The 19,474-nt window shown below is 38.7% G+C and overlaps 1 protein-coding gene across 15 annotated transcripts in view; it reads right to left on the bottom strand.

Annotated features, from left to right (window-relative positions):
• HUWE1 (HECT, UBA and WWE domain containing E3 ubiquitin protein ligase 1) overlaps positions 1-19,474 on the bottom strand; it is a 141,912-nt gene that overhangs the window by 53,834 nt on the left and 68,604 nt on the right. For 14 of the 15 annotated variants that reach the window (XM_087829384.1, XM_087829383.1, XM_087829391.1 and 11 more), the window contains exons 20-29: positions 14,707-14,813; positions 14,272-14,449; positions 13,296-13,387; positions 12,342-12,553; positions 7,519-7,576; positions 6,375-6,551; positions 5,846-6,091; positions 4,627-4,760; positions 3,826-3,920; positions 1,104-1,295 (exon numbers count right to left, since the gene is read on the bottom strand). In XM_087829384.1, coding sequence (XP_087685510.1) covers positions 1,104-1,295; positions 3,826-3,920; positions 4,627-4,760; positions 5,846-6,091; positions 6,375-6,551; positions 7,519-7,576; positions 12,342-12,553; positions 13,296-13,387; positions 14,272-14,449; positions 14,707-14,813 — 1,491 coding nt within the window. The remainder of the gene's footprint in view (positions 1-1,103; positions 1,296-3,825; positions 3,921-4,626; positions 4,761-5,845; positions 6,092-6,374; positions 6,552-7,518; positions 7,577-12,341; positions 12,554-13,295; positions 13,388-14,271; positions 14,450-14,706; positions 14,814-19,474) is intronic. The other variant, XM_087829387.1, reaches the window with a different exon arrangement.

Here is a 19,474-nt window from a genome sequence, read left to right as displayed (position 1 = left end):
GGTAGACTTTCAAATTAAAACAAAAGTAGTAGAATTAAGCAAATTAGAACAGAATGTAAAATTCAAGGAGTTTTAAGATAACAAATGGAAATGCCAAAGGCCATTTTCTGCTTGCTTTTGGGCAGAGCTCCAGATTCCCAGGAGTTACATCTTCACTTTCCTCTACGTTAAGGTGTCAGAAACTGGCAAACATTGAAGAACATAAAAAATATATGCCCAAACATTAGAATTACATTAAAGGGCAAAAGATGGCAGAGACAGATTAGTGTACACCTTTAATGTGGTCCTGTATCATATTAATTTCCAGAGCTGCCAAAGGGACTTTACTAAAATACAAATTAACCATGCCACTTGCTATGTTTAAGGGACAGAGAAAGGAAGAAGAGACTGGGTGAAATAGCAAGACAGGTAAGTGGAAAGCAGGAGAGCTTTATACCATAAAAGTCGAGAAAAGAGCATTTCAAGAAGGAGGTGGTAGGTCAACTATCATTTTGTAGAGAAGTGACAAGGGAACTGAAATGTATACCACAAACTTAGCAACAAGGAAGTTGTAGGTATCTAGGAAAGACATTTCAGTGGAACTGGTGGAAGCAGAAGCCATTTGCAATTGAAGAATGAACCGGAGGAAAGTAATTATAGATAAGGAGGGAGTAGATGGTTTTTAGGAAGTGATTCTCTTATCTCTATCCCTAGCAATAAGTAGAGAGTCTGTCACATAGCAGACACTCAATAAAGTACACCTAAAAACAAGCCACGGAAGTTGTTTGTTTTTTTTGGTTAATCCTCACCTGAGGACATTTTTTCCCAATGATTTTTAGAAAGAGTGGAAGGGAAGGGAGGGGAGGGAGAGAGACATCAATGTGAGAAAGACACATTAATTGGTTGCCTCCAGCATGGGCCACAACCAGGGCCAGGGATGGAACCTGCAACCCTTCGGTGCCCCGGCCAAAGCTCTAACCACTGAGCAGCATCAGCCAGGGGGAGCTGCCCAAGTTTTAAAATTCCTTAAAGGAAACAACACAGCCATGCCAATTCAATTTGTTTGAGAACTGGTTAAGGTTCTGAAAGCCAGAAAAGGGAGTAGAAAAAAAAGAGTTATTTACCTGACAATAAAGGCTTGATTTGCTTAATTCTGGCAGCCATGGCAGGTGTGATTTTAGATTTGCCCTTAGAGTCCGAAGCAGTAGGTTCATCTGTCTCCATAGGAGCCAATGTATCACCATCAAGCCCAATACCTTCCAACAAGCCTTGAGTAGAAGCATCCATACTTCCAGCTGCTGCATCCTGTTCCCCATCTGTAGACATAAAAGGGGAGCAGTAAGACCATGTTGAGCTAGCACTTACCTGGTTCCTTGTTCTGGAGAGTCCCAAAAAAGAGCTACCTATGGTGCTTCTTACTCTTAAATGCCCAGGATTTCCTAAATCTGAAAAGAAAAAAATCCCAAACTGTACTGACATGCTCCTCTCCTTAGCCCTTTTTAGCTAATACTGACATCTTTCAATGACAGAAGAGTCTTAACCCAGGGCTACGTTGGAAGACTGTAGCCACTGCATGATACAGGGGGTACCATTCACACAGACTACAATGTGCATGGTGCCCCTATGCGGTCAAGGAGCATGCCCTGCTAGAATTCTATAGCTTGTTAGTAAACTCAAATCGAACACCATAGATTATACCACTGTAGAAATATATTTCCTAGATCCTAGCATTTAGGATTTTTGTATATCATATGAGAGATATGCCTCTCTTTTTTTTGGTGTGTGTGTATGCCCTTAGATGTAAGAATTGGCTTTAGGAAAATATTATAAAACAGCACCAAATTTTCTGGGAAAAGTATGTGAAAATGGAGTCCTTTGTTAAATGTGTGAAAGATACTGCTGGGAAAAAATATTTATCTGGATTGTTAGGCAAGGCAATTCTTTGACAGTGAATTTAATTTTGTTCTCAGTTTTTTCCCTTGAGTTAAATTTGATCTATTTTGACTAAATCTGATATTCTTATTTTTGGTTTGGTCCATTTTCTCCAAAATTAATCTTGTCAGAGGCATGTATGTATTTTATTAATTCTGTAACCACTCCTATATTGTCATATCGGTTGTTTTGCAAGTTATGTCTGCTTTCTTAATTCCTACCTTTAGTAATTTCAGTAAATTTTAAAACATATCAGATAAGTTTTTATACATAAAATTGTTTTAAAAGTTTAATATCAAAGGTATTTCCTCCCTGATGCAGAATATAGGAGAAAAAAAAACTTTCTAAAAAAGCTGCTTTTTTTCATTTTAGGTTTGTTACATTAGGGTCAGAAAACTGTGTATAATTTCTGCTTATTGAAATTTGGAACTTTTATTGTGCTATAACATAAAAGCTATTTTCTAAAATAGCACTGTTTAATAGAAATATGTGAGCCACATGTATTTTCAAGTTTCTAATATTCATATTAAAATGTAAAAACAAACAAGTATAAATTTTAATATAATAAAAATTGTTATTTCAACATGTAATCAAATATAAATTAAGACTTTACATTCTACACTAAACATTTTAAAATGGTCTCTATTTTATGCTTTATAGCACATCTCAATCAAGACATTAAATTTTCATTAAAATAACTGATCTGTGTTTATATTTCATACAACTTAGTTGAAAAAAAAATTCACATACCTAAGTTGTTCTAAACATACTTAAAAGTGTTCTAACTATTGAACAGGGTAACAGCTGTTGTATTTAAATTAATAAAAATTAAAAATTAAGTTTTCTGCACACAACCTAAGACCTCATCTTAACTATATCTGCAACAAGCTTATTTCCAAATAAGGTCATATTCTGAGGGGCTGGGGGAGGGCACATTTCAACCCATAACACCTTCCCCTAAATAAGAGAAAAGAAAAAAAAGAAAAGGAGGAGACACAGAGAGTGAGAAAGGGAAGGAGGAAGGAGGGTAAGGGAGAATAAAGGAGGGAGCGAAAAATTCAGTCTTTTAGATGTATAAGCCACATTAAAGTATTAAACAGTAACACATGGTTAGAGGCTACCATATTGGACAGTGTGGTTTTAAAGTGTTCCACAGTCACTTAAAATATATATTTTTTTTTTACCATTTTAAGCTACAATATTAAGCTTCTGAAAAATAAGTATACAAAAAATTAAAGTCCCATCATACCTTGTGATACAGTACGATCTAGGAATCAATCTTAGACTTACACAAAAGTACGTACAAAGATGTTCACTTCTCAACAGTACATTAGAAACTTAAAGGAATGGTTAATTCATTGCACCTTTACAGGGCACTTAATGTTAAGTGAGAAGAGATCTATAAAATATTATATCTAAGATAACTGTAACTATGTTAATATAATATATCCTCAGGGAAAAAGATTAGGAAGACACTTTCAAAAATTTTTTTTGTGGTGCTACATCTTCTAATTTTTACCATTGTGTGTGTACATTTTTATACCAAAAACGAGTAAAAAGTTTAATTTTAAAAGAATTAAAATTCGATGAAAGGTCCCTGGCTGGTGTGGCTCAGTTGGTTGAGCATCATCCCATGTACCAAAAGGTTGCCAGTTCAATTCCCGGTCAGGGCATATGCCCAGGTTTCAGGCTTGATCCCTAGTAGAGAGTGTGCAGGAGGCAGCTTATTGATGTTTCTCTCTCCCTCTCCCTTAAAAAAAAAAAAAAAAATCAATAAAAATATTTTTAAAAATCAATGAAAGGAAAAAAATTGAGGACCACAGATGACAGAGAGTTAACTAAATTTTCACAACAGACCTATAAAGACAGACAGAACTTAAGAGAATGACTGAGATTTTAGTTTCTTGGAGTTACCTGCTCTTTTTCCGCCCTGGGTCGTACCTGCCTTCTCATCCTTTGGAACCAATTTCTGCATGTCTGCTTGGCCAAATTCACACCCAGATGGTAGGCTGCAACAAGAGAGACAGTGAGCCAAAAAACCTGGATAGTTCACCTCTTATGTTGTGCTTGGTCTCTAACCTGCTTGGCTGACACTATCCCTTCCTATAGAAGGTACGTTAGCCTAATAGAACTGCAATGATCGAATTCCTGAGGTATTATTCAACAAGGTTTCCAACTCAACTTTTTCGATCTGGCTAAAAAAGGGCCAAATTTTAAATACCTACCATATTGACTCACCATAAATCAGATCAAAGATACACAAGATGACTTTTATAAGCAAGTCCTTAGGCTGGTAAGTAGGAAGGACAATGCTATGAATTGAATATTTGTGTGCCCCTCAAAATTTGTATACTGAAATCCTAATACCCAATGTGATGGTATTAGTAGAAAAGGCGTTTGGGAGGTGCTTAAGTCATGAGGGTAGAACCCTCACAAATGGAACTAGTGTATTTAGTCCCTCCTGCCATATGAGGATATAAGAAATCTGTGACCTGCAAGAGGGCTCTCACCCAACTGTGCTGGCACCATCTCAGACTTCAAGCCTCCAGAACACTGAGCAGTAAGATAGATAAGGGAGTCTCTGAACTCTTTACTATATATACCCTTCTATCCTTGACTAAAATACTAAATAAAGCCCAATACTCCAGGCTCACTGAGCTTAGTTTTTCTGTTAGTAAAGAAAACAGGTAACAAAAGAGATGACCATTCCCTTACCTGTTTGGGGTACACAGGGAGAGGAGGACAGTGCTTTCCCACACCAGGGAACAGTATAGCTGGCTCAGCTTGCTCAGAACACTCAGACCCAACTGAGAGCCCCACTGGTTTACGGAGATGGAACGAATTTCACTCTGCAACCAAAGTAAAAAGAAACTGATCTTTGGAATGCTCTCTGAAAAATTATATTCAAAATCAACTTTCAGCTGTTTAAAAACGATGAGGGATTCTATTTTCCCTTCTGTGTTATTTTCACAGTTATGTATTTCATCATTTCATCATAATTTCCACATTTAAGACCACAATTCTGTAAGATATTATCTTACAATATTTATAATCTGCCTATAACATCCCTCATCGCTTTTTGTAAAGTGAGAGAGTCACAGGCAACTCTTTTTCTAAATCAAAGAAACAGTTCTGTAGATTCATTGACAGTGTTCTAATATTTTTAGGTGGTGGGGCATGCTATTTCCCTCTTATTTAGTTCAATAAATATTTACATTTATTTAATTCCTTGAATTAAACATTTCATTTAATGCTTTATGTAGTCTAATTCTTTTCTAAAGAGTGTGTAACTACTTTTCATTTCATTTGATTCAATGAACATACTCTTGCTCATCAGCATAAAACAGGGCTGCTAAAATATTGTATTATTAATCTTCTGAATCGATTACTTGAGAACTAAAGGTAGTAAAACTGTGAGCACACAAATAAACCCGGCCTTCTGGAATCACAAGAGGAACCTCTAGTAATCTGTTAATTTATATTGACTTAAATGTTCTGTTGTCAAACTTCCCTCTTGCCATCCCCTTATTAGGCCTTCATGCATCTGTAGAAAGATTAGGAAGCACTGGCCCGGTGAGCACCCTATTGAGGCTTGTCTGCTAAAAAGATTAACTATATATCCCAGCTGGCCTATATGAGTGCTACATATCTACTTGTTATTTACACCAACCTCTTTTATACTTAAGAAGATCCAATTCATAAAACAAATTATATGGCTACTCAATATCTAATTAAAAAAAAAAAACAACTTAGGGAAAGTGAAACTAGAAAGCAACTTTAAGCATAACCACCTATGGAAAAAAATCTCACCCTAAAACTGTTCTTTCTGCAGATAGCCCAGGTAGAATTGCTAAGTACAGTAAGATGCCAGGTATATGCCCTAGGTATTTCATTGGCTTTAAGCCAACATGTTCACCCCTAAGATAATTCTTACCTGTCCAACTCTGCAAGTATGAACAAACATCATGATGTAGGCATGGGCAGCAGTGAGTGCATGCAGTAGAGGTGTGGCCTGAGCTGAGAGGGTAGCATCAGCGACATTGCCAGCACAAGCCAGTTCTCGCAACAGCACTGAGCCCCCAGGAGATTCAATTGGGCGGTGTAAGGGCTCCAAAGAGGAGAGGATGGAGTCCAACTGAAGAAGACCCTCCTGAAGGACTTTGGGTTCATGTGACAATGTCTGAAACAAGAAAAATAATTAAAGCATTAATGTACAACGAACTCCATATGCATCATAGCTTTAATAGTCACAACAGAAGAAGTGGAAGAGAAGTCTCAAAATTTCAAACTTAGCCATGGTCTCTTACTTGGTAAATGGTGGAGCCAAAACATGCAGTACCTAACCACAGATTTCATCATTTTTTAGTTGAGGTAAAACGGAAACCACAGTAGAAACACATAGATAAAAGTACTGGAATAGGCTTCTAAAAAGAAATGAAAATATTTGGCCAGATGCTTCTTACCAGTATGGACTTGCAGACACCTGCAACAGCCTGACAGGCTGCAGATGTGGGAAAGTCAATGGGCAGATTGGGAAGACCCAAAATGGTAACCAACGGCAAGAGTCCTTTCTGATTCACAAATTCCTGGCAGTGGTCATCTGTTGTGTTGTTGCTCAGAATAGATTCCACAAATTTCATCTAAGTAATAAAAAGTTTAAAAAAGAGTTAGAGTCTGACACTTGGAACTAAAAGGCCAGCCTGGAGTAAGGGACAGGGGTAGCCTTATAGTCACGAAATCAGTATTTTCTAGAATACCAAAACCTCAGGTAAACAGGGATACATATGGACACTAAACATCCAGAAAAAAAGGAATAATTGCAACTTCTTCCCAAGCTACCTTTTCAGCCACACACACAGTCATATAATTTGAGAGCACAGAAAGGTTAAATGACTTGCTCAGGGCCACACAACTACTGGCAGAATCAAGTCTCATCTCTTAATTTCCTCATTTTGTGCTCCTTACATTGATAATATGTTGGCTCTCCCCTGGAAGCAAACATCATGGATACTTTTCCTCAAATATGTTCATGATGCAAATTAAACCTAGAACTCGGGAAGAGCGATTCAGACCAAATAAAGTATTTTATAAGGGTAAGAAAGTAAAATGTGGGCAACAAACACATATGCACAAGACAAATCATCTTTGGAAGTCTTGGAAGGGTTTAATGGGCTAGAACAAATGTTAAGTGTGCCTCCCCTTATAGTGAAACAATTCTGGGAAAATTCAAACTCTTCACTTTTTCCTGTGAGACACACAGGAAGTTAAAAGAAAAAATGACAAGTAACAAGAAAAAATATATGGGACACATTCAAAGAACATAATACTGAATTGGCCTAACAAATCCCACTCTTCCTGTTTGGATTCAAACGGGGAATGGTAACAACCAACAAAAATCGGGAATATACCAAAAAAAAAAGATGATGTTGGTTAATTTTTGGAAAACCAGTCTCACAGAACAAGGTTTGCATATCTTTCTCCACTTCTCTGCATTTTAAGGGCCCCAGTTAAAATAAAAATACAGAACTCTCCAGACTATTTGGTAACCCCACACATTTTCCAGAAAATCACAAACCTTTACTCATTTGGCCCTACCATGAATCTTACCACATTAAGGATGTAATCCATGAGGGGAATAGGAATACGTTCCTCTGTACCAACAACCCTGTTAAGGGAGAAAAGAGTGAGTTACACAGAAATTCACAATACCAGTGCAAGAGAACAAAGTGAGGAAAAGAAAATAGTATGAAATTCTAGGCCGTTTTCTAAGCTAGACTTACAGCCTTTTATATCTATCTGTCTATCTCATGGGGGGGGGGGGGCGTGGGAGAGGGAGAGCTAAAATCAATTCTGCAGCTAGCTTTCCTAGTCTGACTAGATTGAGAAAAACCAAGAAAAAACCACCAAGCCTTCACAAACTCAGCATTTGTGTGTATGTCAAAAGAAATCACCCTATCTTAGGCAAACTACCATAGGAGGAATTCATCAATATGAAAATATTAAATAATCAAGTTCAATTAAGAGACTAAACATATGCTTGAAGACTAAACATATGCTTGGATGAAGAAACAAACTCATAAACATCTGACCATGTTCTTGTATCAGGTCTGAAGTTATAGAGAACAGGAAATGGAATCTAATTTTGCTCAAAATCCTATGCTTATTGACAAACGATTCAGAACAGTCAAAGTTGGTAGGATGTTGTAAAGACACTCAGTGAAGGATTTGGGAAGGAAGTTTGTACAAAGGGAGAATCCAAAAGCTAGGAGTGAAACAATTCCATGGGAAAATTGCAAACCTTTCCTTAACTATAAAGTTCCCCTTGGGGAACCATTGCAGCATTCCCTGCCACTTACACTAAGATAGGTTACACCTCCTTGGAAAGAACCCAGAGATCCATCTCTATAGCTAAGGGATACAGGTGTGGCTCTAGCCTATTGAGACACCCGTCCCTTTGCGGAAGCCAAATATAATGGCAAAGAGCCAAAGCAATACCAAGAAATGGGACCCAGGTACTTCCTTCATTTACTAAATGGAAGTTGGAGAGAAGAACAAGAGAGAAAAACCAACAGATGTTCTTAATCCAACTCCAGGAACAAACTTGTTCAGAAACCACTTTTCTTCCTACCCTCATCTTTTGGCTTCCAGGCTCACAATGTCATATAGGAATAGTAAAAATGATCAGCGATCTCCAGTAGAAATTCTCCTACAAAATGGTTTTAAGTCATTCTAATCTTAAACTTGTATGAAACTTTGACTCATAGCATTTTTCAAACAATAAAAGACTGCATTCCCAAGATGAATGAAACAATTTATCTTAACTATCAAATTAAAAACTTCCTGTCTTCTTTCCCCTCTCTCAAACATGAACACATTCCCAAGCTCAATTTTACTCTGGTCAGTTTTACATGTGTATTTATGGTGCCGAAGCCCTTAATCGGAAGTAAAGGAGGATTCCAAGTGAGTGTCATAGTACAGTGCATAATACAATAGACCTCATGGGGTTTTTTGAGGAGGTGGGTGGGGGAAACCAGGTCTCTTCCAGCTCTTGAGGAAACAGCTGCCTCTGGAAAAGAAGCCCTCCCAGTGGGCCATGATTCAGGGAACAACTGCTTCTTTGCATTTGCTGCCTTTAAAGCCCAGACAGCTGCTATTCAAGTTCTCAAGACTACATGGATTTATATAACCTGTATCTTTCAAGTTGTTCAGGATAGGCTTAGGTTAAGTTTGGCAAAGTAAATGGAACTGACCACCAAAAACTCCCACCATGTTGCCAAAATTAAAACCTCTGGTTTCTTAATGGCAACTATATTCACTCACAGCAATATTAGTTTTGCTGAGATCAAACAATTTAGAAGGCAGAAGAGGTCAAGACAAGTATTTAGAACCACTTATGATGAATGCCTCCAAATGTAGAACAGAACTCCATGTATGTGGGGGAGACTGTAGTGCCTATGTTTCCTTATTCCAGATCTCTACCACAAAGCTGTGTGTCTCAAGAGCAAATACAAACATCATTTTCAAATACTAGCTGTGAATTTTGGAAAAAAATAAGGGACAAGAACACTGTCTTAGCCTGGAAAAAGGAGGAAACTCAGAAGCTAACAGGAGAATAAACACTGAAGTATATTCATACAATAGAATACTACTCAACAATGAAAAGGATGCTGATAAATGCAACAACATGAATCTCAAAAACACATTGAGCAATAGAAACTGGGTACAAGAAAGTACACACATCACATGATACACATTAACACTCTATTTACCCTATTTATATGATGTTCTAGTATAGGCAAACTTCTATGATAGAAATAAGATTAGTTGTCTTATTTTAGGGTGGGGAAACAGAAAACTTAAAATCTGTGCAGTTTACTGCATAGAAATTATACCTTGATAAAAAATAACAGAAAAAATTTACTCGTATATTTAAGGCATTAGAAAACAGACTAGGGCATGGGAGACAGGAATCTGTTTGGGAGTCACACTGAAGAATTTTGTGACTGGAGGCAGGTACAAACAAGACTTTTAGGGAGAGGGGTGGCATACACTGCAAATTTTTCTAAGCCTCTTCTCGTATTGGCAGAAAGTATATAGCAGCTCCTACCATAACAACTACCTGAGATAATCCTTTAAAATACTGTAGCTTTCAAAACAGAGGTTGAGTTTACTAGACAGTGTCCTAGTCTTTCCTTCCAGCCCTAATAATTCACATAGTGATCCTTCCAACTGAGGCTTCTCAAGGTGGGAGAAGTGGAAAAATATTTATGTATCAACATTTGTGAGACTCTTAGATATGTTATGTGAATGAGGTGGTGAACACCCAGACCATTCTGAGTACAGAAAAATATTGATACCATGGAACGTAACTACTAGAGTCCTTTGTATCTCATAAGCTACACACAACTAACACTATGGTAGGGTATTAATGCTGTGGGTCTAGATTTTTTCTATCTCTTCATTCTCATTCATGTTTCATTAGGGCCAGCTCTCTTGGCATTTAAGACTCAGGAAAATCACTAATCTAATGCTCTTGATTCATTTAATCAACCCACTGAATAAACATTTATTGACTGATTATCTATTATATACAAAGTGATTGGGATACACTGTTGATTGACACATTGTCCCTGCCCTGAAGGAGCATACGGGTTAGTGGGACAAAACCATTAGAATGTATGAGTAATTTTAAGAAAACTGTTGAAAGAACACAAAAGACTGTCTATTTGGAGGTAAAAGGAAAAGTTCCTTTAAGAATGAGACACTTGAGCTGGCCCTGCAGAATTTGGTAGATGAAAAAGGAGATTAAGGTAATTCAGGGATGGGGGATAAATATGGATAGAACACAGTTGACACACGATATCCCAAGATCATGGAGAGTGAAGACATGGAGGGGTTGAGAAAATGTCAATATACCACAACAATTTGAAATCTGGGCATGTTAGATCTAACATATCTGTAAAATATCCAGGTAGAAAAGAAGTTGTGTTCAGATGAATGTACATAGCTTGACTCAAAACCAGCCCCCCCCCCCCCCCCCCCCCAATGTTTAAGAAATCTTTCCCTTGTTTGTAGCAAGCAAAGGAAACTATCCCAGCAGACTGGCTGATAGTCGAGTATGGCAAGAGAGCACTAAGATTCTAACACTTGCACAAATAGTCTTGTTTTTTTTTAGAATGACCCTCTTCCAGAAACATTTTAATTAAACAGAAGATGCTGCTAGAATGAAGGTAAGGTTGCCTACTCAGACAAGGTAAGATACCTACTCAAATAAGGCAATGTACTTAAGCAAGTTAATGCCTCTTCCAAAAAAACTCTTACCAACAGGCTCAATATTTTCTTGAGTTCCAATAGGGCACACCAGTTTAAGTCTAGGCCTTTGCTCCTGCTGTCTACACCATAGTAATTTCTTAGGTCTTGAGCTCAAACCCATTCATATCCATGCATAAAATGCTCATGTTTCTCTCAGAACTACTTATCTATATACCAAAAGAGCACTATTAAATGAATGCATGACTGTCCAGAGGGATCACACCCACTTCTAGCAAGAAGGTGATTAAGTTACAACTTCAACAGTCAGGTGAACTATCTATAACCAGAGAGCAGTCTTTAAGCCCACCATCCAGATAGCCAATTATTATGTTAAATCTCAAATAAATAGGAATAAGAAAGAAAATCTACTGTGCCTGGGAAAATCATATAGTACATTCCAAAGCCATCTGATTTACCTGGAATAAACAGATAGTAATAAAACAAAAGCAAAGTCCAGCCAACAACATATCTCCTTACTACTCTTAAGGACTTCTTAGGAGGCAGGCTTAAAAAATATAATGTGTTCCCATTTGTGCTCACTTATGGAAACAATCAGTCAATGATATGAAATACCCAATCAACAAAAAGAAAATAAGACCTCTGAGGAAAGCCCATTAACTTGATATAATGAATTGTGATTCAATTTTATGAACTGCTTTTAAGAAAGATAGCTTGTTGGCCCTGGCCGGGTGGGAGAGTTGGTTGGAGTGTCATCATGCACACCAAAAGGTCACGGGTTCGATTCCTTGTGAGGGCACAGACCTAGGATGCAGGTTCAACCCCTGGTAATGACACATGTGAGAGGTAAACCGATTGATGTTTCTCTCTCACACTGATATTTTTCTCTCTTTCCCTTTCCCTTCCCCTCTCTCTTTCTCAAATCAATAAACATACCCCCGGGTGAGGATAAAAAAAAAAGAGAGTTTGCTAAGGTAACCAATACAATTAAATATCAAAGCACAAATGACACATAAGGGTCAAAGGAAAAAAAACCCATCTATAGACTCTTAGGGCCAGAAGAAACCTTATAATCATCTAATCAAAACCCCTCACTTTTATAGATGAAAACAGCATGCCCAAGATCACAAGGCTAGTGAACCTGTCTTGCAAACACTCACTGCTGGTTAGGCTCAGTTTCATTCTGCTGGGCAGAATTAAAGCTCTGCATGGCCTGTACTTCCTCTTCTTCCTCATCCTCACTAGAGGCCTCTTCTGCAGCATGATTAGACCTTGGGGGAGGAGCAGTGGCAGTGCCATCTGCCTTCTGGATTGATGGCTTCTGACAGATGTATTTAGGGTCTCTCCCAAGGTTACAGATTTCTTCAAGTAACTGAAAGGTACACGAAATAAGATTATTTATTAGTAATTAAAGAATGGGGGGGGGTGACTAACAATATTTGGACCATTTTCTATGTGCTACACACAGAAGTGCCAAAACATCGTATTCACGTTATATGCACCATTCTTGAAATGTCATCATTAAGCCCATTTTATAAACTAGGGAAGTTCTGTGAAGTTAAACAACTTGTTCAGGGTCACATGGCTGTTAAGTGACTGACCGGTATGACTGCATGTCCTAACTTACTAAGCACCAGGAACGCATATTCTAGTTTCAACAATCCTGACAGGGAACTGGCAGGGCTAATAAATGTGAAAAAAATCAAGAAACAAAGATTAGGAAGGGTAATATGCTTTTACAAACAAAAGCTAGGCCTTAGCAACTTCTTCATCTCCTATACAGGATGGAGCAAAAGGAGGTTTACAGTTGTTCGTATGGGAAACAATACAATAATTAATAAATAATAATACAAGAATAAATGTGTTTCACATACTCAGAACTGTAAACCTACTTTTGCCCCACCCTGTATTAGAAAGCAATACTAAGTGCTTTTTTGAAGGGGAGAAGGGGCAAAGGACCAACCTAAAGACATGAAGAAAACGAGGCAGACACAATCCTCTTATAGGCACAGTCTAAGAATCCAAATGACCTCCAGTAGGCCAGGCCTTTTTCTAAAAACTACCCCCCTTCACTGCTGTCTCATCTCCATGGTCACAACCTTATTACTTCCTACCTTAATGATCGCAGTTGTTGCATCCGTTTTGAGGGTGGGCTGATGTCTCATGAGCTCATCAACAGCACTCCCCAGGTTGGATGCAGTATCCCCTTAAAGCAAAAAATGAACTGTTAGAAAGGCTGAAGAAAATAAAGCTTGACCTATTTTGTGCCAATATAAGGAGGAAAGAAGAAAATGAGCTGGCTGTTGTGATTTTCTAATGCCATGCTGTCTTAAATAAATTCAAACCAACCTTAACAACTAAATCACTGGGAAGGAGGAAGGAATCGTTATCAGTCTAGTAAACATTGTAAAGTAACCATGTATGCCACATTCTACCCTGGCAATCTTTATCAAGGTCTGAACTACTATTGCAGAGTAAAGAGAGAGAAAAGAAAGAAGCATAACCATTAACCCTCTGGCTGCCCCAGTAAAGAATGATAGCAGCTAGAATGCTACAATGGTAACTGGAAGCATAAAGCACATTTTTGAAAACTGGATTCTTTCTGGAGTCTTATCTTCTTTCTATTCTTCAATGATCTGGTCTCAAACATACTGAGAAGGAAATCTATTCATTTTTTACTATCTTAGGGACTTGGATATTAGAACAGAAGATTACCAAGATCATCTTGGGACTCCATATCTCCTCTTGCTACAGACTAGATGATGGATCTGGAAATCTACTGCTGCTCTCTAATACCCATTTCTCACCACCATCATGATGGTACATTTAACAGTGAACTGTTGAGAAGCAAGGAAATATTATAAGCTGAGACTAAGGATGAAGTATTCCTTTCCATCTGCAATTTCATGTATGGTGATAATTCCCATTATACTTAGCACACCTAGCCAGAGAAATGATGTGAGGTCAAGGAAGGGTTTCCTTGCCAATTGGTGACTTTTAATCATCTAAAATCTTGGCACAACTGCAAACCAATTACTTATTACAACTGCAAAACACTTATTTATTGTAAGATAAATCCTGGTGGCTTACCAAGGGGATCAGAACTCCTCCTCCTCCGCATAGCGGGGAGGTAATCTGGAGACAGAAGAACTTTGAAGAGACGTTCAAAAGGCTGACACTGTACAAATGACTGAAGACCTCGTGCATTCAAGCAGAGTGCACTAAATACATTTGGGAGGGAACCAAGGACTTCACGGGTAGCAGGAACCTAGAGAGAAGGTAAAGAGAGTTTGAAGACACCTAAAAGAATCAGGTGTAGATGCTAAGAAAACTTCGGCCAGGGATATTGTATAGATAGATAGCAGGGATCTTGATAATCAGGTCCCAATTAGTTTCAATACTACATACAGAAGACGTGAGGTAAGATTTTCATGCCATAAGACTGCTTTTCAAGTATATATGTGTGTGTGTTTTGCAGGGAGTTATACATGGAATATTCTTTACAGAGCAGCAGATAGGACTCACATCTTTGATAAGCAGTGCATGCAGCATGACATCTGTCAATCCATTGTCCTGGAGTGAGGAGAGCAGTGATGGTTCTTGAAATACAAACACAGTCACCACTTCAGTAGCTTAAAAAAACAGAAAGAAATATGATTCTTCACAGGTATTAAAAACAAAACTCCAAAGGTTGAAAAAACACACATGCTAAATGCACAACAGTTCAAATGCTTGTTCCTAACATGAAAGTTGCTAATACTACTCATCAGAGATTAATCGTTATTAAGAATTTAGTGATGCCCTAGCTGGTGTGGCTCAGTCGTTAAGAGAGTCAGCCCGTAGACTGCAGGGTCCCAGGTTTGAGCTGGCCAAGGGCGTGAACCTCAGTTGGAGGCTCGATCCCTGGCCCTGGTCGGGGTGTGTGCAGGAGGCAAGCAATCAATCGATGCATCTCTCTCACATTGATGTCTCTCTCTCTTGAACCCCCCCTCTCCCTTTCACTCTCTCTAAAAAGCAATGGAAAAAATATCCTTGGGCGAAGATTAAAAAAAAAAAAATTAGTGACTACCCTTCAAGACTTTTATGAGCAATGTACAGGCATGACAACTATAGTTAATAATATACTGTACTGAATACTGGAAATACGCTAATAGTTCAGATTTCAGGTGTTCTCATCACATTAAAAAGGCAACTACATGAGGATATGTTAATTAGCTCGACTGTAGAAATCATTGCACTATATCAGATCAGACTTGGCATATTATAATGAAAGTCTCTAATGTCTCAGCTCAGGCCAAAGCTGCCATAGAGGAAGCTCATTTTGATGTAATAGCTGATTAACTTGCTCATGCTTTTCGAATAAGCTCAGATATTACTCCCTGCCCAGGGCTCAACGGGTTCATGAAACTTCCAGACATCACAGTCCCTGGACCTTTAAAACTTGGAGTAAATGCCATGGCATCCCCATGCCACTAGCCCTAGCCCAAACTCAATGTGATCTTTGCACCATCATGCCACAGGCATCACAACCAACAGGAATGAATACAAAGGGGTGAACATCCCTTCTCTAACTGGCAAATTCATTTTATTGAGCCTCAATCTGCTGATGCAAACTGCTATGCCCTCACTAAGATTGTTATATAAGCCTGCTCTCGGTTTATCTTTCCTACAATGCTACTGCCAACACTACTATTATAGGCCTTACTAAATGTTAGTTACTTTGGGCTTCCAGATAACAGTGATTCTGACCAGGGTATACATTATACTGTTCATTCAGTCTGGGCATAAGCCGTAAAACCTAGGTATCACTTGGAGCTTCCAATTTGTCTTATTGTCTGCAGACAGCAGGTCTAATAGAGACATAATGTCCTACTCAAGGACATCCTCTTAAACTTACAAAATGGACAATGGTCTCCCTAAATCGATCTCTTTTGCCCATTTTCTTAGTTATCTTGAACTCTCAACCTTTTAAGTCATGTGATATCCAAACAAAATGCAACTAGGACCTCTCTATTCCCTGTTCTAGCCACAAAAAGAAGTACTTTCCATCATTCTTAAATAGGATTCTTTATTCTGGATCCGCCCTATTACAGAGATAATGAATGGGAAGCAACTACAGGATCTGGGATAACAATGCCTGTAACTTCCATAATAAGCAGGTACTTCCAGCATGACAAGGCTAGACCACAGGTATGAAAATACAATGGAACGTTCTGGCTCTGGTAGACCTGGAAATGCCTCATTTGGCTCATGGCCTGGGTCTGGGATTCTGCAGTTCCAGCTCAATGCCAAACTCCTTGGGATTCTTTTGCCCATGCTGTGGCCTCACTTGTTTGGGGTATTCAATCAGTTTATAGTTTCCCCACAAGAAATTACTCTAACTCCTGAAGACAAAGGAATACTGATCTTCAGTCACTTTTGTAATTATTTCTCAAATGTATAAAACTTTACATCAAAGTTCTGGAGTTGGCCAGGACTCCCATCAACCCAGAATCTTCGATGATGATTTCAGCACAATTGATCATTGCCGCCACATCACTCATCACAACTCCACAGCCCCATCAACTGATTTCCCCTCACCTGACAGTCCCACATTTCACTTTCTATTATTCCATCACTACCCACCTTTCTTATCCTCCTCAATCTGATGGGCACTGTTTATATAACAGTAACAGAAAATGTCACCTGAACGCTAAACCTCCAGCAATGTTACCAGGTACCCTAGTTCAGGCAACCACTTATACAAACAACTTGCCGCCTTGGAAGTGTTCAATATTCATACTGACTCCTTGTCATCCTCTCTGGCTAAGCGGTCCACACTAACCACGACAGTGTTAGCATCAGCTAGACTAGGAACAGAGCAAAAGCAGACTTGAAGAGATTAAAACATGGCAGGGCTAAGACAGGAAATGAGAGAAGAAAAGGCAGCTGAGAAGTTAAAGAGAATATAGTTGGGTATATAAGTGTGGTAGAAGAGCCAGAGGTAGGATTGAGGAGGGAACAGAATCTTTATTTGGTGAGTTTCAGCATGGAATTGTTGCAGGAGGACATCACAACCTCACCAGGTGCTTCCTTACTGACTGCCCTCATACTCTTCCTAACCTCCCCCACCAACTGAGTCTATACTACAATAACCCCTTTCGAGACTATTTTGCCCTTCCATATCTGGCCTGATATAATTTGGCTAGTAGAAAATTCCTTTACAACCCCCTTGGACTACTAGTTCTCCAGTGACACAACTCCTGCTCAGCAAGGTCATACACTCTATTCCACCAACCACTCCCTTTTAACTCTGACACCCTGACCTATTTCCTATGGGTTTATTTAACATCCACAGCACCCCAGATCCAACTAGAAAGTCTTACCACAAAAGGGAGCACTGGGCTACCTTTTTACCTATTATATTGGGCCTCATCACCATCTCTGGTATAACATGCACAAACTTAGGTGTTTTTCAATTCTTTAAGAGACTTACTTCATAAAACGCTGTCCAGACAATGGCACAACTCCTGGCCCATCTCACAAAACAAACAGCTCAGGCCTTAGAAGCCCTTAATGAGGGAAAAAGCAGTCTAGCTGCTAGATAGCTGACAACAGATTGGCATTAAACTAGCCACTAATATGTCAAGGTGGAGGTGTGCCTTAAAGAAGGTCTCCTGCTGCATGTGGGTCAATAATACAGGAAAGACACACAGAATAGTTCAACCACCTACCAAAATAGCCAATTTTATTACTAAAATACCCCAAGAGATTCTCAGACTCCCCCTCCCCCTTTAATTTCTTTTCCAGGTCATCTCCTTCTGCCTGGGGTGAAAGGTTCTAAACTATTACTTATGGACCTAAAATAACAATTGCTGGCCTAATTATTTGGGGTTGGCTTTACAAATTCGGTCTCTCACAAGTACAGATTTTTTGTAGGAAACCTGGGAGGTTGCTATGCTAATTCAAATGTCAGGGATGAAATGAGACTCTAGAGAAGGAATTTTGACCTCCACTCATGTTTGTTTTAGTGTTCTCAGTCTCATTTCCTACCTCCTACAGGATCCTGAGAGCTTACCTGCTCTCCATCCCTAACCCACAAGCACTTTGTCCTCTTGTGGACTCTTTTAAACTTCCCCTTTATAAAAAAGGCCTGTGCACTTGTTTTTCTCTCTCTGTTAGGGGCTTTCTCCCAGACAAAGCCATCCTTCCCTCCCCCTTGACCGGGGACTTCACAGGTACAACCAATCCTTTTTTTTGTGTGTGATCATATCAAAGTACTACTGCTGTGAGTCTTGCCGTGTGAACCTAACTACTTGGGAGGGAGCCTCTCCATTTCAAGGTGAAGCTGCTGTAACACAAAGGAATACTTCCTCAGCTTGATAAAGTGGAACAAATCCTTCAACTCAAAACCTTCTGCTAACCTCAAACTTAATGGTGAAATATTGAATGCTTCCAAGTTCAGGAACAAAGCAAAGATGCCCATTCTCACCACTTCCATTTAGCCCTGTAGCAGAAATCTTTGCCAATTCATTAACACAACAAAACAAACAAAAAGAACAATGATTATAAAGAAGCAAAACTGTCTGTTTGCAGATGACAAGACTATGTAGAATATCTTAAAAACCAACAAAACAATTATGAACTATTAAGTAAATAAAGCAATGTCACAGGATATAAAGTTATTATACAAAACTCTTAAATTGTTTCAGCAAAGGAATATCTAAGTTGTGGTAATCAAAACTCCCTCCAGATACCCCAAAGTATTAAAAAAAAACAATGCCTGCTACTGGTACAAGGCGGCTTCTCCATTTCTATACTGCCCACTAAATTCCTTTACAGTTTTGAGGAGAATTCTAAAAGCCAATGTATTTTGTGTATTGTCCTGAATATGTATGGCACTGAATAAATGCCAGTTAATAAAAATGAGGTTTAAACAGCAGGAATACACAAAGTAGTACCAATATCAAATTGCAAGTAACTACAAAGTACCCACAGGATCTAAAACTGCATTTCCTATAGTGAGAAACAATTTTCTATATTAAAGCTTGCGGGTCTGACATTCAATTCTGAGAAAGGAAACCATTCTGATTGGATTTTCCAGACTAAGGTTAGGGACTAACCATTGAATAATGACACATTTCTAATTATACTTGTAGTGAAAATATAGCACAAAAAGCCAAATGTACACTACTGTTTGTTACAAATGATTCACAATACACTGGGTATAGAAGGTATATTTAGCGTTTAAGAAATGGCTATTTGCCTGGCCGGGCGTGGCTCAGCGGTTGAGCATTGACCTAGGATCCAGGAG

The sequence above is a fragment of the Miniopterus natalensis genome, chromosome X, assembly GCF_054644295.1.
Source record: "Miniopterus natalensis isolate mMinNat1 chromosome X, mMinNat1.hap1, whole genome shotgun sequence".
NCBI lineage: Eukaryota > Metazoa > Chordata > Mammalia > Chiroptera > Miniopteridae > Miniopterus > Miniopterus natalensis.
The sequence above is the reverse complement of the archived record's forward strand: the minus strand, read 5'-3'. Positions and strand labels throughout refer to the sequence as shown.